This window comes from Dromaius novaehollandiae, chromosome 18 (genome assembly GCF_036370855.1).
Source record: "Dromaius novaehollandiae isolate bDroNov1 chromosome 18, bDroNov1.hap1, whole genome shotgun sequence".
Classification (NCBI taxonomy): Eukaryota; Metazoa; Chordata; class Aves; order Casuariiformes; family Dromaiidae; genus Dromaius; species Dromaius novaehollandiae.
Genome location: NC_088115.1, coordinates 9,662,087 through 9,682,264, shown reverse-complemented (window position 1 = coordinate 9,682,264; position 20,178 = coordinate 9,662,087). Strand labels below are relative to the sequence as shown.

Here is a 20,178-nt window from a genome sequence, read left to right as displayed (position 1 = left end):
GTCCCCGCGCGGACGCGCTGCCCGGGCTCCCGACTGAGCCCGCGACCCACCGAGAAGAGCCAACGACACCAAACCGCTGCCTTGTTTCCAATTATTTTTAAGATCTGGCTCCTATCTGTCACTAACGCTGCATTGCATAAGCGGGATAAATCCGAAGGAAGCTCGTGCCCACGGAGCGTGGCAGGGAATATTCATGTCCTGGGAAGCAAGCCGAGGCAAATGTGAATCTTTATTACCAGTGGAGGTTGTTAAATATTTATATTTTCTGTTTGAGACACGCTGTGACACATGAAACTCATAATATAACTAAAAACCGCACTAAATTATAGATAAACAGCAACAAATGAAGGTGGGGGGGGAAATCTGAACTTAACCATGCAACGGCCCGGGGAAAATAAATAAATAAATAAAGAGCAAACTTGGGGAGGCCGCCGGAGCGGCGCGTGCCGAGGAGCACCGTCAAAGCCGCCTCGCTCCTCCGCCGCTGCGGCTGCCCGGCCCGGCACGCCGCGATGATCTGCGCCGGGAGAGGCTCGTGGTGGCCAACGGCGGAGGGTGAAGCCGCGTGGATGGATGGACAGACGGATGGACAGGGTTTGCAAGCCGCCCTGCTTGCTTGGCCCAGCTGCCTGGAGCTGTGTGCAGAAAGAGCCTCGTGTTGCCAGCAGCTGAGAAACATGCCATTTATTGAGGAAAACAGCTATATAGGAGGCAAAAAAACAAAGGAATTTAAATTAAATTTAAATTACAGCTTTGCTGAGGCTCGTGACCAGAATCTCTTAATCCTGTTTCTGATTCTGCTGCCTCAGAGCTGTCGTCCGCAGCCCGCGGCTCCGGCAGCGCTCGGAGCTGCTGGTGGGAGAGGTGCGACGCGGGCGTCCGGTGCGCTCGCGGGGATCCCCGGGATCCCCCGGGATGCCAGACCTGGAGGGATGCCGAACCCGCGGTACGGATGCGCAGGGCTCCCGGACCCGCAGGGATCCCAGGCCTCTGCTCCCGGCTGCACTGTTGACGCCACCGCTGCAAATGGGCTTATTATTAATAGTAATAATAACGCTAATAATGGCAGCGCTTCCAGGCACGGTGTCTGCTGCCGGGGGCTAATTACGGGGCGCTGACGACCCGCATCGGGGTATGCAAAAGCAGCTGTCGGCCCGGCAGCACGCCGATGCCAGCTGCAGGACGCAGGAGCCGGCCCCGGAGGGGCAGCGGGGAACGACGGGGGCCAGAGACCCTCCCCAAGCTCAGATCCCAGCCCAGCATCGCTCCGGCCGAGGCTTTGCAGTCCCAGGAGTTCGTCCAGGGCTTTTTTCCTCTATATACTCTTTTTAAATTACATGCTGCTTTGGGCTCGATTGGAAATAGCTTTGTCCCCTTCTTCGCCCCCTCTTTTATTTCCATTAGGTCACGGAAACGGTGGCTTGCAGGACGCATGGCGAGGGTGGGTGAGGCGCCCCGGGGCAGAGCCGGCCCCGGCACCCCGCGCCAACCGGGCACCGCCGCGGCCGGGCGAGGGCTGACATCAATGCCACCGCAGCGAGCGGCCCGGCTCCGTCGCGGGCCCCGTGACTAATTCGGGACGCGGTGGACATTTTTAATACGCGGCCATAAATATTCATGGGCTGTCAGCGATAAAAAAAGACCCTGCCTCCCGCCGCACTCCCCCACCAGAAGGGAGGAAAAGGGAGACGGAGCCGCCCCGCACTGCGGGCGCTCGGGAGCTGCCGGACTGGGACACCCCCAGTTTGCACCAGTTTGCCACCAGTCCGGAGGCGCTCTGGCTGGTGCACACCTTGCAGACGGTGAGTCCAGGGCGAAACCTCGACCCTTCGCAGGCTCTCCGGCGGTGCAAGGACTTGGCTTGCTCGCGGAGGAGCCGGGCACGCAGCGGGCTGCGTCGGGGGGTGCCAAACCCCAGCCGCCCGCCCTTGCAGTGGGGCTTGGTTAATTAACAGGCATCGAGGCAGCGCGAAGGCAACGGCGATGCCGCTGGCCCCGGCGGCAGCAGGGACCAGGGAGGGAGCCGGCCCGTGGGGCGAAAGGGCCGCCCGGCCCCTTTGCATGCCCCAAAACCCCCCTCCGTGCGGGGCATCACCCCCCGCCAACAGGCACAGGCGCATCTCCAAAACACCCATATAATTTAGATTTAATGCAATAGTTACCGTGCTCAGTAAATACCCAAACCGTATTAAAGGAGGATTTATAGCCACGTAACAGCCAAGTGCCCAGTGCATAAGGCTAAATAAGCGCTGATGGCCCCGACTTGCGGCACGCCCGCGCGGGAGGAGGGCGTCCAAGAGTACCAGACCCGCAATGAGCCCAGCAGGCACGCCGGTGCCGAAATTGGGTGAGAAAACACAAGTCTGGCATGCGGGAAAGCCTGGTGCCGAGAGACCCCGATTGCACCGTGGGGCACGTGCCGCAGCAGCAGGGAGGACGGCGAGGTGCTCGGCGCCGCTCGCACCGTGCTGAGCCCTCGCTCTCCCTCCGCGGCTGGGGAAACCGAGGCAGGGAGCGAGTCACTGGGGTCCCGGCTGTGTCCCAGTGCCGCCGCTGCCCGCCCGGGCACCTGGCACCGATCCACGTGGAAAGTGGGCTGAAACAGAAGAAGGGGGGGGAGAAAAAAAGCAGAGTTTCAGCAAGCGTTCGGCGGCCAGAGCTGCAAATTCACTTTTTGCGAACGCTAGCGCTTGATGGCAGGAACATCTGTGGAAGGAAGACGTGCGAACGGGAGTGCGGGAGCCGAGCCAGCCCGCCTGCCGCGGGATGGACGGGGCGCTGGTGCGTGCTGCCGCCGGCACCCGGGCACGGATTAGCTGGTGCTCAGGCGCGAGCGCAGCAAACGCTGCAGTTTCTGCCCAAACCTCCCGCTGCGAGGGGCTAGGATGGGACGGCCCCGGCTGCACCCGCATGCAGCCCCGTTTCCTCTGTGCCGGCCTGTGCGAGAAGCTGGAAGAGGAAGGGAAAAGCCGGTTCTCCCTGTCTCCGGGGCTTTCAGACAAGCGCAAACCCCGCGGCAGGGTGACGAACCCGGCGGTGCTGGGTCCCCTCCTGGCAGCTCATAGGGGTGATTTAACGCATTTTTGGGGGTTTCTTTTGACAGCTTTGCAGCTGGCGGGGTGCAGGATGCCCCAAGACAGGCAGCCCCTGCAGGGAGGGTGCAACCCACGCCGGGGCAAGGCAGCAGCCCCGCAGCGGCTCGAGGGAGATGGAGGGGAGAAAGATGGGAAGAGCCACCAAATGCAACGCAGGAAGAGGTTGGGGAAACGCGTTTTGCAAAGTGGTGCAGTACCCAGCACCGAGAGGCCGTGGCAGCTCTGTGTCCGAAGCCAATTTGTATTGCAGCATGGCCTTTCCAGGGAAAGGAAAATAAAAAAGGCACAAACTGCACCGGGATATCATCTCACACCATTCCTACTCTGTTTAAATAAAAATGCCCCAGTGCAACCTCATTTACCCCGTCCTCGAGAAATGCTGCCCAGAGCGTCGCCGGGCTGGCCTGGCCCCTGGAGCGGCAGGGGTGTTTCCAACCCGTCCGCCCCTGCCATGTCCCAAAACACCCAAAAACGCCGCCCGGCCTCACCTCACCAGTTCCCTGCGGGCGCCCGAGCCAGCACACGGCAGCTTCTCACGTGGCCACTCCTCGCCGCGGCTGTCAGCGGGGCCCTGATTTAATTGTGCCGACAAGCGCAGGGCGGAAAACAACAGTTTCAGCAAATCAGCCTGATTTGCAGTGAAACGGGTGAGTTCGTGGCAGGAGAAGTAACGCGGGAAGACGGGCCGCAGGGCGAGCGTAGCCGGTGCCCCGCGGGCAGCGACGGCTCCCGCGGCCGAGCCGCGAGGACCGGGCCGGCTGGCTCCCTGCCGCGGGGAGCACCGAGGTGCCACTACTTTATTTATTGCAGAGAACTTGGTTTTTGTTTTTTTTTTTAATGGGTCAGCTCAATTAATCCTGACAGCCTGTTTACAGGGGAGCTTTGCCCGGCGGCTGCCTACGGAGAGGCGGCAAGGAGCACGCGGGTGCGTGAGACCGGCCATCCCCGCACGGCGCACGGGGCGTCTCGGGCCGAGAGGTCTCGGGCCGGGGCGCCGGATTAATCCCGAAGGTGCCGAGGTGAAAGGAAGGAACGGGAATGCAGCCAGCTGCCCGAGCCAGCAGTTTTCGGCTGAGTTTCCAGAAACGCTTCGGCTTTTAAAACAAAGGGGGAAGGAAAAATAAAGAGAAACTCTCCTCTTCCACCAGCGCAGAAAGTATTCCCGAGATGAGGTGCGAGATTCCTGCGCGGCTTCAAAGGCTCCTCTCCTGGCCCGGCGCCCCGGCGCTGGCGGAGCCGCTGGCAAGCTCTCGGCACCTCGAGGCTCCCCGCTCGCAGCACCGCGCCGGCCAGGCGCCCGACGCCTTTCGGGGCAGCTCGACGGCACGGCAAGCGGCCGTGCAGACGGGGAGGAGGGACGGGAGGGAGAGCAGAGTTTATGCTCTGCCAAAGGGATCTGCGTCGTTATGGGCAGCATCCTCCTTCTGCGGGGGGGGGAAGATTAGGGAAACGCATCGCCCTGATCTCCGTGCAGCAGATCGCACGAGTGCTTTGCAGCCAGCCGGGAAAGCGGGGCTGCTGTGGCCCTGCTCTGCTTCCCGCTGTCTCCCAAAACCCCTCTGGGGAGCGAGGGCTGGGCGAGGGGGCAGCACGACCCCGGGGATGCCGAGACCCAGCAGCGCGGCTGCACCGCAGCTTTGCCACTGGCATCGGCGGGATGCGGATGAGCCCCCAGCAGCCCCCAGGACGGATGAGACCCCTCGGTCCAGCCAGGCTCTGCTGGGGAAGCTCAGAGCAAACAACCCCCTTCCCCTCTCCTTTCCATGGAAAAGGTGACTCGGGAAGTGCCAGCCCACAAGAGCCCGTGATCAGGGGCCAGCACCCACCCTCAGGGGTCCCCCAGAGACCCACACCCCCCAAGAAGTGCCACGGGTTAATTGCTGGCCCCAAGGCACCTCTAAGGGTCATTTCTTTCATCACCAACAAAACTTTCTGCCAGCAAAGGGGCAGCTGCAGCACCCAGACCTGCTCCCACGGCTGCCCCCAGCCCCCCCGGCCAGCAGCACCCACCAAGAGAGCACGGCCCGAAAGCGCAGCCCTGGCTGACCTACCTCACCCACCCGCGCCGGCCTCCTCGAGCCAAACATCCTCCTCCGGGGCGCAGCAGGAGCCGGGATGCTCCCGCCGGAGCTGCAGAGCTTAGGGGCCTGCTGAGCAACCCTGCCCCGGCGGGGAGGCCCAACAGCCCCAAACATGGTGTAGGTGCACCATCTCCCTGCTCTTATAGCTGCTGGGGTGGTGGGCACCTGTCAAAAGCAAAGCCACATAGCAAGCAGCGGCTGGTCACCCCTGGGGACGTGGCATCCCACCGGGTGTCCACCTCGGCCACCACCGCCCCAGGAACTCGCTCCCCCAGCTGCACAAGCAAGGACAAAGCGCAGCCACGCGAGCCTGGACCGAGCGAGCATTGGGGCACCCGATGCCCAGCGGTTCACTGGAACGAGGCTCCTGAAGATCCTTCCTCAGGCTGCGCCAGGCCGCTCCATCCTTGGCGTAGCCAGTGCAGTGCTACTGAGCTGTTTGGAAGCGCTTAGGCTTGGTCTGCCTGCAAGTTTTCATCAGTTGTGGCCATCAGCAGTTTTTTTGCATACGCCGTGTATTAACTTATGTATGTTACAATCTACCCTGTAATGGAAAAATACCGCGGCTGTCTTACCGGGTAACATTTTCAAAAGCACTTGACTCTTAAGTCCTTCAAGTGCTTTTGAAAATGTTACCCTGGGTTGCTATAGGAACCCTAATAGTTTTTGCATCTGACTTCTGCATTAATGCCAGGATTTATATTTAATTTGCTTTCTTTTTCCGCTGCAAAAAGAGGTGAGGAGCGAGCATGTGTGCAGGGGGAAGAGGTGCTGCTCCGCGGGCATCACGGGGGCCAGACCGACCACCCCGGGTGCCGCGGCTCCCGGGCGCTGGGGCGATCCCAGCTGCAGGCGCAGATGCCCGTGGGGCCAGAGCCGAGCCCTGCGCCAGCGGGGCTGGGTGCTCCCGGCCGGGGCAGCTCCCCAGGCACCAAGTGCTTTTGGGGGGGCTCAGGAGGCCCGAGCTCTGCCGCCGGCGCTCCCGGGGCCCCTCTGCGCTGTGGGGTGACGGTGCAGCGCTCCCACCCTCTGCCCCTCCAAACCCAAACAGCGAGATCAACGCTGCGGCTAGGACAGCGGCCACCGATGCCCGGCGTGGCTTTATTACGGGTCTCCCCGCTGCTCCGGTCTCCGGGCGCGCGAGTCTCACCGCTGCCGGCGGCGGGGGGCCAGGGCGGCGCTGGCTCACGGGACGAGCATCCCGCGCAGCTCCCGGGGCGAGGTGATGGGCAGGGAGCAGGCGAAGTTGCTGCAGACGTAGGCCGTGGCTTTGCCGTCCCTCCTCTCCAGGGAAGCCAGGAAGGGCAGCCGGCGGTAGAGGAAGGCGGTGGTGTCGCCGTCGGCCAGCATCAGCACCTGGGGGGAGAAGGCGCTGGTGAGCCCCGGGCAGCAGCAGCTGCGGCAGGGAGCCCGGGGGCCGCGCGAGCCCAGCACGGAGCCCCCTTCCCGGGCACCCGACACCGTGTGCCCACCGGGAACAGCTCGCGACAGCCAGCCGTGGGCCGCAGACACCGCAGCAGCCCGGTGCCGGAGGCGCGTGGCTCCCCCCAGCCCCGCATGCACCAGCTGAGCACTGACACGCTCGCCACACGCCGACCCGGCCCCGCTCAGCTCGCTTCCCCCCCTGCCTCCTACTCCCCCCCTTGCCCTCCTCCCTCGTTGGCTTTGTCTGGAATTAATTCCAGGAGTGATTAATTACCAATTCATGTCCAATCTGAAATTCATTATTCATTTTTCTCGCCAGCTCCCTAAGGTCCTCTTGCAGGGCCAGGATAAAGGCGAGCCGGCGAGCTCGCGCGGCAGCTGAGCAGATAATGGGATCCTCCGTAATTACCCTGAAGACCATTAGCAGGGCAGAGGCTGAAGCCGGGAGCAGCCGGGCCCCTGCTGCCAGCCCCGCACGGGGCGAGCCGGAGCGGCCGTGCCGCAGGAACGGGCTGCCGGCGGTGCTGCGAGCCCCGGTGCCCCGACAGCGCGGTGCCACGGCAAGGGCGTCCCGCGCCCCGCGTGCAGCCCGGCGGCTGGGGACCGGCTCCCCCCGCGGGGTGACGGACCGTGGGAGCGCGGAGGAAGGGGAAACCGAGGCACGGAGCGGGGCAGGGGAGCTGCACGCAATGGCTAGCACCGTCCGCCAGCCCAGCGACAGCGGGGCAAAGCCGGCGGTGCCCCGGGCAGCGCCACGGACCGTCCTCAGCTCCCCGGCTGCCACGACACCCAGGTCCTGCTTTTCCACGCTGCTTAAAAATCTCCCTCCCGTTTTGCACCGGCAACTTCGAGAGCATTGCTCCAGCCACAAAGGTGCACAGGGACTGGCCAAGACTGCCGTGTCGGTCACGACGGCCTCCTCCCCCCGCTCCACCTGCGCTCCCTGCTTCCCGGGGCTCTCCACTGCTTTTCCCACATTTCTGGGCAGTTTGGGGCCGGCTGTTGAAGAGGGGCCGCACTCTGCCCCAGGAGCGGCTGCAGCGTGCGCGAGAGGGAACGGCGCAGGGAGCCTCGCGTGGCCGCAAGTCAGCAAAGTCTGCAAAGCAGCTCGGCGTGGGGGACGCTAGCTGGAGAGAGCACGGCACCGGGACACGCTGCTGTCCCCTGAGCGGGCACAGCCTGGAAGCGGCACAGGAGCACGGCGCTGGGACCCCGTCCTGGATGGGCACCCAAGGAGCCAGCGACCAGCACCGCCCCGAAGGGTTCGAGGCGCGGCTCCCTTCCCCTCGACGAGCAAAGGGCTCCTCTAAGCACCGATACCGATTAAAACTTGCCGGCTCCAGCGACCTCATTTTATCATCGGCTTCTTATTACAGCAAGAATTTCGATGTGAGTTTTGTAAGGAATTAATTACTGGAACGACCTAATTAATTGTGCTCCTGCAGATGAGCCTGGCCCCCAGCGCCCTGCCCGCACCGGGGGGAGCGGGGGTGTCGGGAGACACAGCAGTGACGTCTCCCCAACCCCCCGGCAAAGCCGCTTCCCAAAGCTGCCGTGTCCCCAGAGCGGGTGGCTCAGGGCAGCTCAGCCTTGGGCTGTTTCCTGGGGAGGAGGAGGAGGAGAGATGAAGAGCAGCTGGAAAGGGCTGAAGATGGGTGGGAGAAGGAGCTACTGTGTCTCCCTTTCCGTGCACGGCAACGTGGAAAGAGGGATGCTTGGTGGGAGAGGTCAGGCTGCTCCGAATCATGATCCTCAGCCCATCAATGCTGAGCAGTGGGATTTTACTCTCTTCCCTCCATGACCTTTGCAAGCTGAGGAGACAGAACCTGCTCCTATGCATTAAATTACCCAAATTGCTGCCACACACAGTCCAAAGGTAGACACAAAAATGTCGGCGATACCACATCTGACAGTACCAGCCTGGCCTGCGGCTGCACCCGGCCTGGAGGACCCACCCTGCTTTTCCGGCCACAGGAGGGGTCGCAGCCCTCCAACCCTCCCCAGGAGGCGAAAGCCAGGCCAGGAGCACAGCTTCGCCTTCAAGCCAGAGTCTTCACTCGCACGGACCTCCTGATGCCCAAAGAGACCCTTGGCCGCCCCGGAGCTGTGCACCCCGGCGCGTGGGCGATGGCAGGAGAGCCCGGCCCACAGCGCGCTGGTGGCCACGGCGGAGCAGAGGCAGACGGGGGTCTCATGGACACGGGGGACATAAAAGCTCCCAGCCCTGTCGTGCCCACACCTTGGCCTCTCTGCTGAATTTATCCGGTCCTTAACCCTGCTTTCTGCTCCCTCCCTCTGAGAGCAGCACGGCTCTGCTCCAGCTCTGGCCCCGGCCCTTGACTCCAGCAGCCCAGGGCCCGCGTTCCCGTTACTCTGCTCTCCACGCCGTCCCTCCAGACCGTGACGGGGGACGTGGCATCAGGTAAGTCCCAGCATGACAGCTCAGGGGAAGCACAGCTCTGCCCAGCTCTGTCTCCTTGTCAGCCTCCATTACACCCAAGTGACACTGAAGAGAGCAGATCCCTCACCCCAGGCCTCCGTGACAGCAGAAGGAAGCAGCTGTCACCACGATGGGCGCAGGCCCCTGACATCCCATCTGCTGGAGACAAGCTCAGCAATCCAGGCACCTCTGTCGTTGCAGGAAGAAGCACTACGAAGGTGGGCTGGATGGGCCCGGGGCTGCAAAACTTGAGGATGAACTCAGTGCCTACACCTCCTTCAGCATTTGGTGCACTGGGAAGAAGATCTGTCTACCTCCGGGTCTGCACTCCTTCAGTGGAGAGAGTTTTCCTGGCAGAGATCTTCCTGCCACATTCACAAACGCGTGGGAAAAGTCCTTCTTCCAGGAAACAAACTCAGGCAGCAGCCAGGCTGCCAAACATGACAGCTTCTGATCTGCCATCTGTCTTGGCCCAGCAAGTCCAAACCCTGATGTGTGGACTCACGCTGGGGGAGAAGACTTCAGCTCAGCCCCTGACTCCTGCTCCCCATCACAGCACTGGGAACGAGCATTTCCAGGATGACTCTTCCAGATGCAAAGGAGGAGGAGGAGGAGCCCTCGGCACTGCACACGCGATAGAGGCTGTTCCTCTGTCCTTGCCGTGTGGGACTGTGTCCCTGCCACACGAAGGGGGAAAGCAGAGTTTAGTCCCACCTGAAATCAGCACTGTGCCACAGCGGGAAACAGAAACCCTCGACAAGCTACACGAATGGCAGACGTGTGGCAGGGGATGGACCCCCGACCTGTCTTCTCTCGACCGTCAACCGCAGCCTCCTGTCACACCCAGCCACACCCCCCCGGGGTCACAGTCCGTCTGCAATCACCGGCCAAGTGCCGCTTTCCTCGGGCAGCTTCCAGCGTTTCACCTACCCCAAGAGAGGATGCACAGACAAGGCATGAGGAGAGCACCCAGCCCTCCTCTTCCTCCCTATTCTGGGGAAGGCCAAGGCCCGGGGGATGGACCGTCCCCTTGGCGAGCAAAGCTCCTTACCAGCTGGGCTCATTGCCAGCCTAACAGGAGGGAGCTGAACCACGCGGGAGCAGGGGAAGAGACCGCTGTGCTATTTGCTCTGCTCAAAATCCCTGAAGTTGTCGGCTATGCCCCCTCCCCGAGCCCGTTCAGGCTCGGGGGAACAAGGCCTGAACCCGCTGCTGGGAAAGTGAGTTAGTTATTAACAGCAGCACTTGGCTCCCCGCTGCCAACACGGTGCTTTCGATTCCTGCAAACTGGGTCACTCGCTGTAATCCTTCAAAGGGAGAGGGAGGAATCAAGCTGGAGCAGAGAAGGGCCTTGGACGCGGCACAGGGACCGGCACGGGCCACAGCTGGCCGAGCCGTGCTGCGAGGGGAGCGGGACCGGGCGAGGGGAGGAAGGAGCAGCTCTGTTCCCCTAACTGCACGCCCAGAGCCTGCTGATCTGGCACGCGCGGGGAGCGGGGAGCCTGGCCTCCATTTTGGTGGGGGGACAGAGCTGTGACTGCCCTTCATCACCTTCATTAGACACTGCTGGGCACCTGACGCAGAGGATCAGGGAAGAAAACGTGGTCTGACATGAAGACAAACTAGGGAATCACTTACTGCTGACAACTGGCCTCTCTCCAGTTTGCCCCAGCTTGGGTTAGAGAAACCAGTGCTCTTGCCCCAGTGCCAGCTACCCACGCGCTGCAGCTCGACGTGCCAATCCCCGGCACCTGGATACCGACGGGCAGAGAGGTTCAAAGGCTCTGCCCCCCCGCCCGCCAGCCCAGCCCCGCTCCCCTGCACGCAGGCGAGCCGTCCCCCGGGCAGGGACGCTGCCACTGACCGTGACGGGCACCGGGGAGCCAGCGGCAGCCCTGCTGCTCCCTGCCCACTCCCGGGGAGCAAACAGCTCCTTCCCGCAGCAACGCGGCCCCCCACGCCTCCGCAGAGCTGGGGCCTCCCTTCGCCCCGGGGTGCTCAGCGCTCGTCCCAGCCCGGGTTGGGGATGCACTGGGTGACACGTCCCTGAGCGGAGACTCACACAGGCACAGCAAGACGGCAACCCCACCACACACATGACAACGCCAACGACAGTGTTGCTAATCACATATGGGCTTGGAGCAAAGCCTTTTTGGGGGAGCCAGCCCCTCCGCGCCAGGGGATACCCACGCCCACAATGCAGAGGGAGCAAGGTACTGGCTTGCTTCTTCCCAGGGACGTAAGAACATCTCAGGCTGAAGGTGATCGAGACACCAGGTGGATCAGTGCACGCCATGACACATCCACACTGGAACGAACGCTTTTCCCTTAGGAGAGCAGTGCTGGGGGCACTGGGCCAGGCTGAGAGCGGTGTAAACACACACCACTGACAGCAGCCGCGGCTGCATCACTGCCTGTGCCAGGGCTGGGCTGCCAGAAAGGGGCTGAACTGCCGTCTCTGCACCAGGGAGAAGCACGCAGGGGGCTGAGCCCGGGCCCGCGCCAGGCCTGCTGACAAACAGGGGAAGGATGGGATATTCCCGAGAAGGGAAGCAGGACGGGGTGGAGAGGAGGAGGAAGAAGGATGCTACGGCAGCACTGGGAGAGAGGATGACAACGCCAGCAACCCAGCTGGCAGCACTGAGCACGACTGCAGCCAGCAGAGGAAAGGCTGTGCAGAAGGGACAGGGCGAGGGCGGGCAGGGCTGTCACCTCTACCTTGTTTGGGCAGAAGACAGAGTGGACGCAGCGAAGCAGATCTTTCGTGTCTTGTCCTTGCGGGTCCCCACAGATAACAACCTGTCCGGAGAGAGCATGAATGTCAAGCAGGAGAGGGCAGAGGCAGAGACCTCTGACAGTACCTGCTCACAGGGATGCACACACAGCCCTGGGCCCCTGTCCCGTGGCAGCTCTGGTCCCTCTGGGCTCTGGTGGCCCAGAAGTCTCTGGCGTTTCACCCAGAAACCATGAGCCCGAGGATCAGACTCCAGTATAGACATAAAGCCACCTCTGCGGCTAAACAGAGCAGAGGCTCAGCACTGCTCAGAGACACGGTGGAACACAGAGGGTATTAAAAACCCGCTCATAAGCAGCTCAAGAAACTGCAGGGCATCTGCACCCAGATTACGAACCTGAAGTGGAACCGGCTTAGGGAGCTGGAGCTGAGACCCACACACATGCCAAGAGCAGGGCCCCTGGTCTGGCCTCCCGGGAGCATCGAAACTAAGACCCCCAGCAAAGGCTTTGATGAGACATGGATGCCACCTCACCACCCTCCCACATGCTTTGAGGTGGGGAGCTTGGGTGGTGGAGAGCATGGATACAGGGCAGATGTGTAGGTGGACACATCTGCTCGGTGCTGCCTGCTCATGGGGAGAGGAAAGCGCGCAAGCCCTGGCAGACCTGCGGCCTGGCTGGCAGCTCGGCCCTTACCTGTTTGAGGGTGTGATGGAAGGCAGCGCTAGCGCGGGCCATCTCTGGCAGGGCTATCGGGATCTTCAGCAACCTCTCTGAGAAGGCAGCCAAGATCCGCCCAGCTTTTTCCACCCACTCCATGTGGCCAGAATAACAGGCTGCTCGGAGCAGGTTCGTGACAGTGACAGAGTTGGCGCTGGGCTCTGCTCCGTCTTGGTCTGTGGGAAAACAACAACCCCTCAGTCAGCCCAGCTGCCCCACGGCTTGGCCCCCCAGCCAGACATCAGCCCTGCCTTCCCTAAACTGCCACACCACAGCCTTCCCAAGGGACATGGGCCCATGCCTGGCCATGGGGAGCATGGATGGGTACCCAAGCTCACCGTCCTTCAGGCGGAGGAGCAGAGAGGGGTCGCCGGCCTCGCTGGAGAAATACGCAAAGCCTTTGGGATCCCAGAAGAGCTTGTCTTGCGTGTGCTGGAGCTGCAAGGCCCACTCCAGCCAGCCCTGGTCCAGCGAGGCCTCGTACAGGTCAAAGAGAGCCTGGATGACAAAGACGTAATCCTCCAGGAAGCCTTGGATGGGCACGGCACTACAACGGCAAACAGAAGGACCATCAGGGTCTCTACGCCAGCAAGGCAGCAAGTGGCCTCCAACCCCCTGAGACTGGCAGGGTAAAGCCACCACTCTGCTATCTGGGGGGACAGATAAGGAGACAGCACCTCGCTTGGCCCCTCCCTCAGCTCAGCCCGAAATAAGCAGCGGCTGTTGCAAGTCATCGTGCCACTCAGCCCCGGGATACTGTACAGGGACTGTACATAAGCAGCATGGGAAGACAGGGAAGGCTCCTATCAGCTCGGAAAGAAGATGAGGAAGGGAAAGGAGAGGGTTTGACCTTAATTCCTCCTTGCTCTGTTGAGAGTACTAATCCATCCCCAAACACATGCAGAGGCGGCAGCTCTGCACATGGCAAACAGCCTCCCTCCCTTCACCCTCAGTCTGGCCTGGAGGATGGAAGGCCAGCGACCATGGGGAGTCAGGGCAGCAGCTACAGGGTGGCCAGACAGCTCGGAGACGCTCTGTACCTCGGCTCACCTCTGCTCCACCGTGTTGTCTTTGCCCCGGTAGCAGCTCCGCAGCAGCCTCCCACTAGTGGGGTCGAAAAGGTGTCTCCGCAGAAAGCTGGCCGCTTGCACAGCCCGGCTCACGTACTCCTCCTTGGCCAGGGCTGCCCCAGCCTGGGCAAAGCCTGAGATCATCAGTCCTACATAGGCCACAGGGACAGGGACAGCTCAGGGAGAGGCTGGGGTGCAAGAGATCAGCTGAAGAGTCACAGCCTTCCTTTAAAGGATGCTTAGCATGAAGCTCATCCTCCCTGACATCCAAGGCAGGCCGAAAGCAGGTCAGGGCTCAGCTGTCATCTCTTACAATCAGTTTAAACCACTAAGAAAGTCACTTTTTATCACCAATGAGAAAGGAAGAGCTCTAAAAGGCCAGCAAGAACTCAGCCTTTGCTTGTGGGCAAGAACTGGGCTTAAGAGAGTCTTCTTGTTTGTAGGATTTAGCTACATGGTATAACTCCAGCTTGTACGGTCCCCAGTAACAGGAACACTAGGCATTTACGGCCAGGGACAGTGTCTGCTGCGGTTATTAACTGCTGCAGGACACTTGGACAGACAGACGCAGACCTGTGGGTCACCCTGCTGATAGGGGTGGACATGGGATCTAGGCCCCACCTGGGTCTTGAACCCCCAGCTCAGCCCTCTTTCCCTAGTGCTGAGCCCTGCAGAGCTGGGCTGAGCCAGGAGAATGGTTTTGCTGCTCTCTGCCGGCAGCAGGCAAAAAAAGGCCACGGCAACATCCCGACCCTGCCAACGCCACGGCTTGGAGGCGTCTGGGGCTGCTTCTTCCAGGCGCTCCCGGGCCAGGGGCTGTCTGGCAAGCTGCGTCCCTGAGGCCTGTCCTGGCTCAGCTGGACTCGGGGAACTCATTACAACCCCACAAAGCTTCCCCAGCCCCAGTCACGGCTGCGGCACGCATGCCCCTGTGCACCCCCACGGCCTGCGCGCGCCAGAGCTGGAGCCGAGAGCCGCCTCTCACCGTTCCACGATGCCAACATCTTGGTGTCCAGGTGAGGCCGCGGCCGCTGGGCCCGAGCTGCAGACAGCCTCTGCCGGCTCTCCCGCAGCAGGGCACTGAGCCGCCCCAGCTCCAGCCCAAACTGGGCTGCCGTCAGCTCCAGGGAGGACTGGACAATAAGGACGTTCTTGCCCTTCAGCTCCTTATGCGGGTCCTGAAAGGAAAGCCCCGCTCTACAAACCCCGCCTGGCTGACAAGGGCTTGGGGGCAGACCAGCTTCCTGCAAGACCCCGCTTGTCTTGGGGCTGCTGTCACCTTCCTGCATGCCCAGTGGTGCAATTTCCCCATCCAGTGCTCCCAGCACCAGGCACCCCCTCACCTTCATGGGGCTCACGTTGCCGCCCTCCTTCACCCCATAGTGGTGCATGAAGACATCTCCCAGAGTTGTCCCTTCTGCAGCCCCCTCGACAGGGTCAGGAAGGAGGGCCCGGATTTCCTCGGCTGTCCACACGCAGAACGCCCCTTCTCGCTTCTCTCCAGACGTGGCGGTCGGATAGGAGTCCGCATCCTCTGCGCTGTAGAAACCTCCGGTCTGGGAAAAAGCAGCACCATTATCAGAGGTAACCCCCAGCTGCTGGTACAGCATCTCTCAGACTAACCCCCATTACCACTGGGCATGCAATCCAGTTTATGGCTAAGCCTGGCTGCAGTGCAGAGACAGGAGTGCCACAGACGTGAGACAGACTCAGATCAGAAGGGACCACAGGGAGGCAAAAGTGTCTGCAGCCCTGAACCACATCCCATTTACCCCAGACACGTCTAAGTGACTCCCTTTGTCCCAGCTCAGAGAAAAACTTACCTGGTCACTCAGGTCCCGGGAGACGTAGAGCAGAATATCTCCAGCGACATCAGCAAAGAATTCGTCACCAGAGATCTGTGAGAGACGCAGGGTGGATGTTACTCCAGTAATGTTACAAAGGAGTTGGGGGTGAGGGAAGGAAAGAGACACACCAAGGTATATGACATTCTGATTTAAAGAGCTGACAAAGGGGGAAAACACATTTGAACACCCAAGGATTTGAAATGTGGGATGGACTCGGAGTTAGACCTCTGACAGAGATCTACAGGCGCTGGATAGCAACCTTGGTTTTACGCCAAGGTCGAGGGAGCAGGACATGTTTGCTGGACTCTTGCAAAGACCAGCCAGAAAGCAGGGTCCTTTTCCCCTATTCTCAAAATCCTGCAACTAAGTTTTCACAGGCTTGTGCAGCACTCCTGTCCAGATGAACACAGGCCAAAGGGGGGAATGGGACTTCCTAGGCCCACCAGGGTGGGTAGCGCCTCGGGAAACAGGTTTCCAAGCTGCTTCCCAAACTGAGCCAGCCCCTCACAGCCTGGACTCATCGTGCTGAGCACACCTCCCCGCAGAGGAATGCGGTGGCCATACCTGAAATGCTCTGGTATATGCGGCTGCCAGCTGTCCCTGGTCATACAGCATCTTCTCAAAGTGAGGGACATGCCAGTGCTGGTCAGTGGAGTAGCGGTGAAACCCCTGCAAAGACCAAGCGCACGTGTCTCCACCCCACACCTCCTGGACATGCCTGGAGTTTACCTCGAAGGCCTTCCTCTTACCTGACCGATGTGGTCGTGAATGCCCCCATGGGCCATCATCTTGAGGGTGTGGAGGGCCATCCGCAGTGCCCGGGCCCCTTCTGGAGTTGTTCGGTGCAGGGCCCAGTACGTGAAGAGGAAATTCAAATTCACTGAAATACAGCAACAAAGCGGGAGGCTCCAGGGCGCGTTCTGGACCACACGGCTCTGCCTGCACCACAGCAGGGCTCAGCAACAGAGGCCAGACTGACCTGGGGTGGGGAACTTTGGGAACTCTGAAAAGCCGCCATACTCTTCATCATAGGACTTGGAGAGCTGATGGAAACACGTGGCCATCACCTCTTCGGATGGTGGGGGTGACTCCTGGGCCTGGCCATGGATCTCAGCCTGGGTTAGGAGTGCTTCCATGATCTTCTGACTGTTCTCCAACAGAGCATCTTTGTTGTGCTTCCACTAGGAAGAAGAGTGCGAAAATCAGTCCTGGCATTTTTTGTCTCTTTCTTTCTGCTTCCTGCACTGCACCAGCCCGAATTTTGCCTTCATTTCTCAGTCTCCCTCCCCAGATCAGGTCAAATCCATCTCTAACTGAGCCTCATGCTACTGCTTCCGATAACTCTTTTTCTCTTGACTCACTCACTCACCTACCAAACCCAGTCCAATTTCTCTGCTACCCCTCTGTTTGAACACTGCCTGCTAGCCCACTTCTCTATTCCTGCTCTGTACCTGCTCTGCGATTCGGAGCAGCACAGTCCGAAAGCCAACGCGGTAAACTCTATCTTCAGGAGGGAAGTACGTCCCCCCTGCAAAGGGCTTGAGGTCCGGAGTCAGCCAGACGCTCATCGGCCAACCACCTCCACCGCTGGTTGCCTGAAAGAGAAATCAGGGGTGCACCAAGAGCATGCAACATGAGGATGGACAAGTGCTTTTCTCCACCCTTGTGATCATGGCCTCTTTTGGACCACCCAACATACTGGGCTCCCAAGAACTGCATCGCTTCTTGCCTGAGGAGCATGGCCATGAGCCTCATCCGGAGAGTCAAAGCCCACCTGAGCCCGGCCTGTGCCTCTTACCTGCACAAAGGTCATGTACACTTTGTCCACATCTGGCCGCTCCTCACGATCCACTTTTATGCACACAAAGTTCTTGTTCATAATCTCACCGATCTCCTTGTTCTTGAAGGATTCCTCCTCCATCACATGGCACCAGTGGCAGGTGGAGTAGCCAACTGTAAACAAGATCAGCCAAGTCAGGAAAGGCCCTGTACTGAGAAGCAGGACACACACTCTATGGGAGATCGCTTAGAGCCTGAGATACTCTGCTAAGGGAACAGTTGCTTCTCCACTGGAGAAGGGACTGCAAGGAAAAAGGCCAGCATCAAGCATGGAGACTTTCAAGGCCTCCTGATCTCTCCAGCTCTTGCTCCAAGGATATGACCCAAGGACTCTAGTAGCCCAAAAGGCCCCTAGGCACAGCCCATCTGCAGCAACGGCCCATTAAAACAGGTGTCCCTCTCTTGCTAATTAATAACCAGCATCCTTATCTACAAGGCTATTCACGCACCAGCTCAGGCGAAGCAGCCTGGCTTATCTGGTCATTTACAGAATGGCACGTGGGAAAGTTAAATATGTCTTGTTCCTAGTTACCTGACAGAAATATCAGCTTGTTTTCTTTCTTTGCTTTATCAAAGGCTTCGTGGCCCCAAGGGTACCTGTGGAGGAAAGACAGGTAAAAAGCTTCAGCTATCATTACAGCTGGGACTCAGGGTCTCCTCTAAAGCTGATGTCTGATGGAGAGCAGTCAGGGCACCACTCTGAACTAGGTAAGCCCCGCTCACAAGTCTGGACTGCAGCACCTCTCGGTGTGATGTGTCTGAGCCCACAAGCACAACCACCGGCTGATGTCCACAACAGACACAGACGGGCAGCCAGCACCTCCATCCCCCCAGAGAGGCCAGGCCACTTAAACCATAACCCTTTCTGCAGCAGCCATTTCCACGGTCCCAGGCATTGCAGCTCATGCCACTGCAGGGAGAAGAGAAGGGAGGAAGGCGAGATTCATTCTTACCAATCCACGGGGTTGTGAGCATGCTGGAGGAGGTAGGGGGACTTCTCATTAATCAGGCGGTTGGTGTAACGAGGGACACTGGGCTCGCTGCTTTTCCCCCCTGTGGCCATGGTCACGCTCCCCTTCAGAAACACACACCTGTGACAGGAAACATTATCTTATTTCTCTGCCCAGCCTGGCCCCGGGGAAAGCAGCAACATCCCAGATCCCAGCACAGCCCTCCCCATGGTCCCCTCAGGCTGCCAATGGTGGGGGGGGTCTGCATCCCCTGTGCTGCAAAGCGAACACTGGACTTGCCAGCTGGCAAAAGACCCTCCTGGGAGGCTGCAGCGCCTAGAGCACCCATGAAGCGATGATGCTAGGCAGCGGTCTCAGGCCATACAGCATGGCATTAGCTTGACCCCCCCGGGGGCCCCAGAGAGGAGGGGCAGCGATGGCGCGCGAGACGCGCTGCACCGCACAGGGAACGGCTCGCACAGCCCAGAGCTGCGCCAGGGTCGGGCAGGACCGCTCCGTTCGGGCAGGTCCTGGGTGGCCCACCCTCGGCCGCGACCCACAGCCTCTCCGCCGGTGCGGCAGCCCCTACAAATCCACCCCGGGCGGCTGGTGATTCAGCAGAGGCTGCTCCCCTCCAGCGGCGCGGGGATGCAGGCGGTCTGCAAGCTCGAGCAGGCACGGCCCGAACGCTGCCACCCCCCAGGGCCTCCTCTCTCCGGAACCCAGCCCCCGGGCAGCAACCGCCTTCGCTTGAGGCGCATCAGCAAGTGCAGAGCCAGAGCCCAGGCAGGACGGACGGCGTGGCACAAACGCTCAGCGGCCGGGGAGCGGGGCCAGGATGGGACCAGAGAGCAGCTTCCTGGGTGCAGCGCTGCTGAAGGGGTGCAGGGGTGCGGGTGGAGGTGTGGGGGGGGGGACACCAGGGCACAGGAGGGGGGCAGAGAGGATGAGGAAGGACGGAGGGGTATACGGGTGGGGGGAAGCAGGGGGGGAGAGGCAGGAACAGTGCAGGAAGGATGCAGGGGGGGTGCAAGAGGGAGTGATGGGGTGCAGGCGGGGCACAGCAGGTGCAGGGGGAAATGCAGGGGGGCAAGAAGGGGTGCAGAGGGGGTTGTGGCGTGCAGGGAGGATGAAGGCAGTGCAGGGGGTACAGGAAAGAGCGGTTGCAGGGTACAGGAAGGGGTGCAGGGGAGTTGCAGGGTGCAGATGGGGTGCAGGGGGGATGCAAGGGGTGCAGGAAGGGGTGCAGGAGAGGTTGCAGGGGGGTCGCAGGTGCAGAAAGAGATGCAGGGGAGTGGCAGGGTGCAGAAAGGATGCAAGGAGGTGCAGGATGGGGTGCAGGGGGGCTGCAGGGCATATGGGGGGGTTGCAAGGTGCAGAAAGAAGTGCAGGAAGGATGTAGAGGGTGCAGAATGGGGTGCAGGGTGCAGGAAGGGGTGCAGGGGAGGTTGCAGGTGCAGGAAGAGGTGCAGGGGTGTTGCAGGGTGCAGGGGCAAAGCAGGGACGAGGGGCTGCCGGCTGCCCCGTGCCGCGGGGCGGGGGCCACACGCCCGCTGGGCCCTGCGGCAGCCCGGCGCGGCCCGTTCCGCCCCCCCGCGCTGGGGCCGCGGCGGCCCCGGGGCGCCCCCAGCCCCGCCCGGCCCCCGGCGCTACCTGCCGGCCCGGCGCAGCGGCGCCGCGAACATGGCGGCCGGCGAGGCCGCGCGGGGCGGGGCTGCGCTGCGCTGCGCTGCCGCCGCTCAACCGGCGCGGCGCGATGCGGCCCGGCCCGGCCCGGTGCAGCGCTGGATCGCGGCTGCGGAGGCCGCGGCGCGGCCCGCCCCTCCCCGGCTGCCCGGGCTGCCCGCGGCGGCCCCCCCCGCGCCGTGCCCTTCCCCACACGGTTGTTTCCCCACACAGTCCCCGCACACGGTTACGCAGTTCCCCACACGCACTGCCCCACACACGGGCCCCACCCGCGTTTCCCCACCCACAC

At 61.4% G+C, this 20,178-nt stretch overlaps 1 protein-coding gene across 7 annotated transcripts; it reads right to left on the bottom strand.

Moving 5' to 3' along the window:
* Positions 1–2,121: 2,121 nt before the first annotated feature.
* On the bottom strand, positions 2,122–19,989 carry SPATA20 (spermatogenesis associated 20). Of its 7 annotated transcripts, XR_010392154.1 has the most exons (19): positions 19,857–19,989; positions 18,207–18,344; positions 17,786–17,850; positions 17,213–17,367; positions 16,866–17,009; positions 16,394–16,595; positions 16,164–16,294; positions 15,979–16,083; positions 15,391–15,465; positions 14,911–15,123; positions 14,553–14,745; positions 13,548–13,716; positions 12,836–13,044; positions 12,474–12,673; positions 11,760–11,840; positions 6,327–6,532; positions 5,147–5,341; positions 3,584–4,519; positions 2,122–2,596 (listed from the first exon to the last, which is right to left on the bottom strand). XR_010392154.1 is itself a non-coding variant. In XM_064522654.1 (17 exons), exons 1-16 carry the CDS (start codon positions 19,886–19,888, stop codon positions 6,362–6,364), a joined length of 2,283 nt encoding a protein of 760 aa, XP_064378724.1. In that variant the 5' UTR covers positions 19,889–19,989; the 3' UTR covers positions 2,122–2,596; positions 6,327–6,361. The 7 variants fall into 7 exon arrangements, 5 of the variants coding, with proteins under 5 accessions (XP_064378724.1, XP_064378723.1, XP_064378722.1 ...); XR_010392155.1 differs by lacking the exon at positions 3,584–4,519; XM_064522654.1 differs by lacking the exons at positions 3,584–4,519; positions 5,147–5,341.
* Positions 19,990–20,178: the final 189 nt, after the last annotated feature.

Excerpts from the sequence above, each read along its gene's own strand:
- SPATA20 (XM_064522654.1), bottom strand. The coding sequence starts at position 19,888 with ATGTTCGCGGCGCCGCTGCGCCGGGCCGGCAG. Across the intron at positions 12,674-12,835 it reads GCTCCTCCGCCTGAAGGACG|ACCAAGACGGAGCAGAGCCC; the intron begins GTGAGCTTGGGT and ends GTTTTCCCACAG. Across the intron at positions 6,533-11,759 it reads CTGTCTTCTGCCCAAACAAG|GTGCTGATGCTGGCCGACGG; the intron begins GTAGAGGTGACA and ends TTCTCCCCCCAG.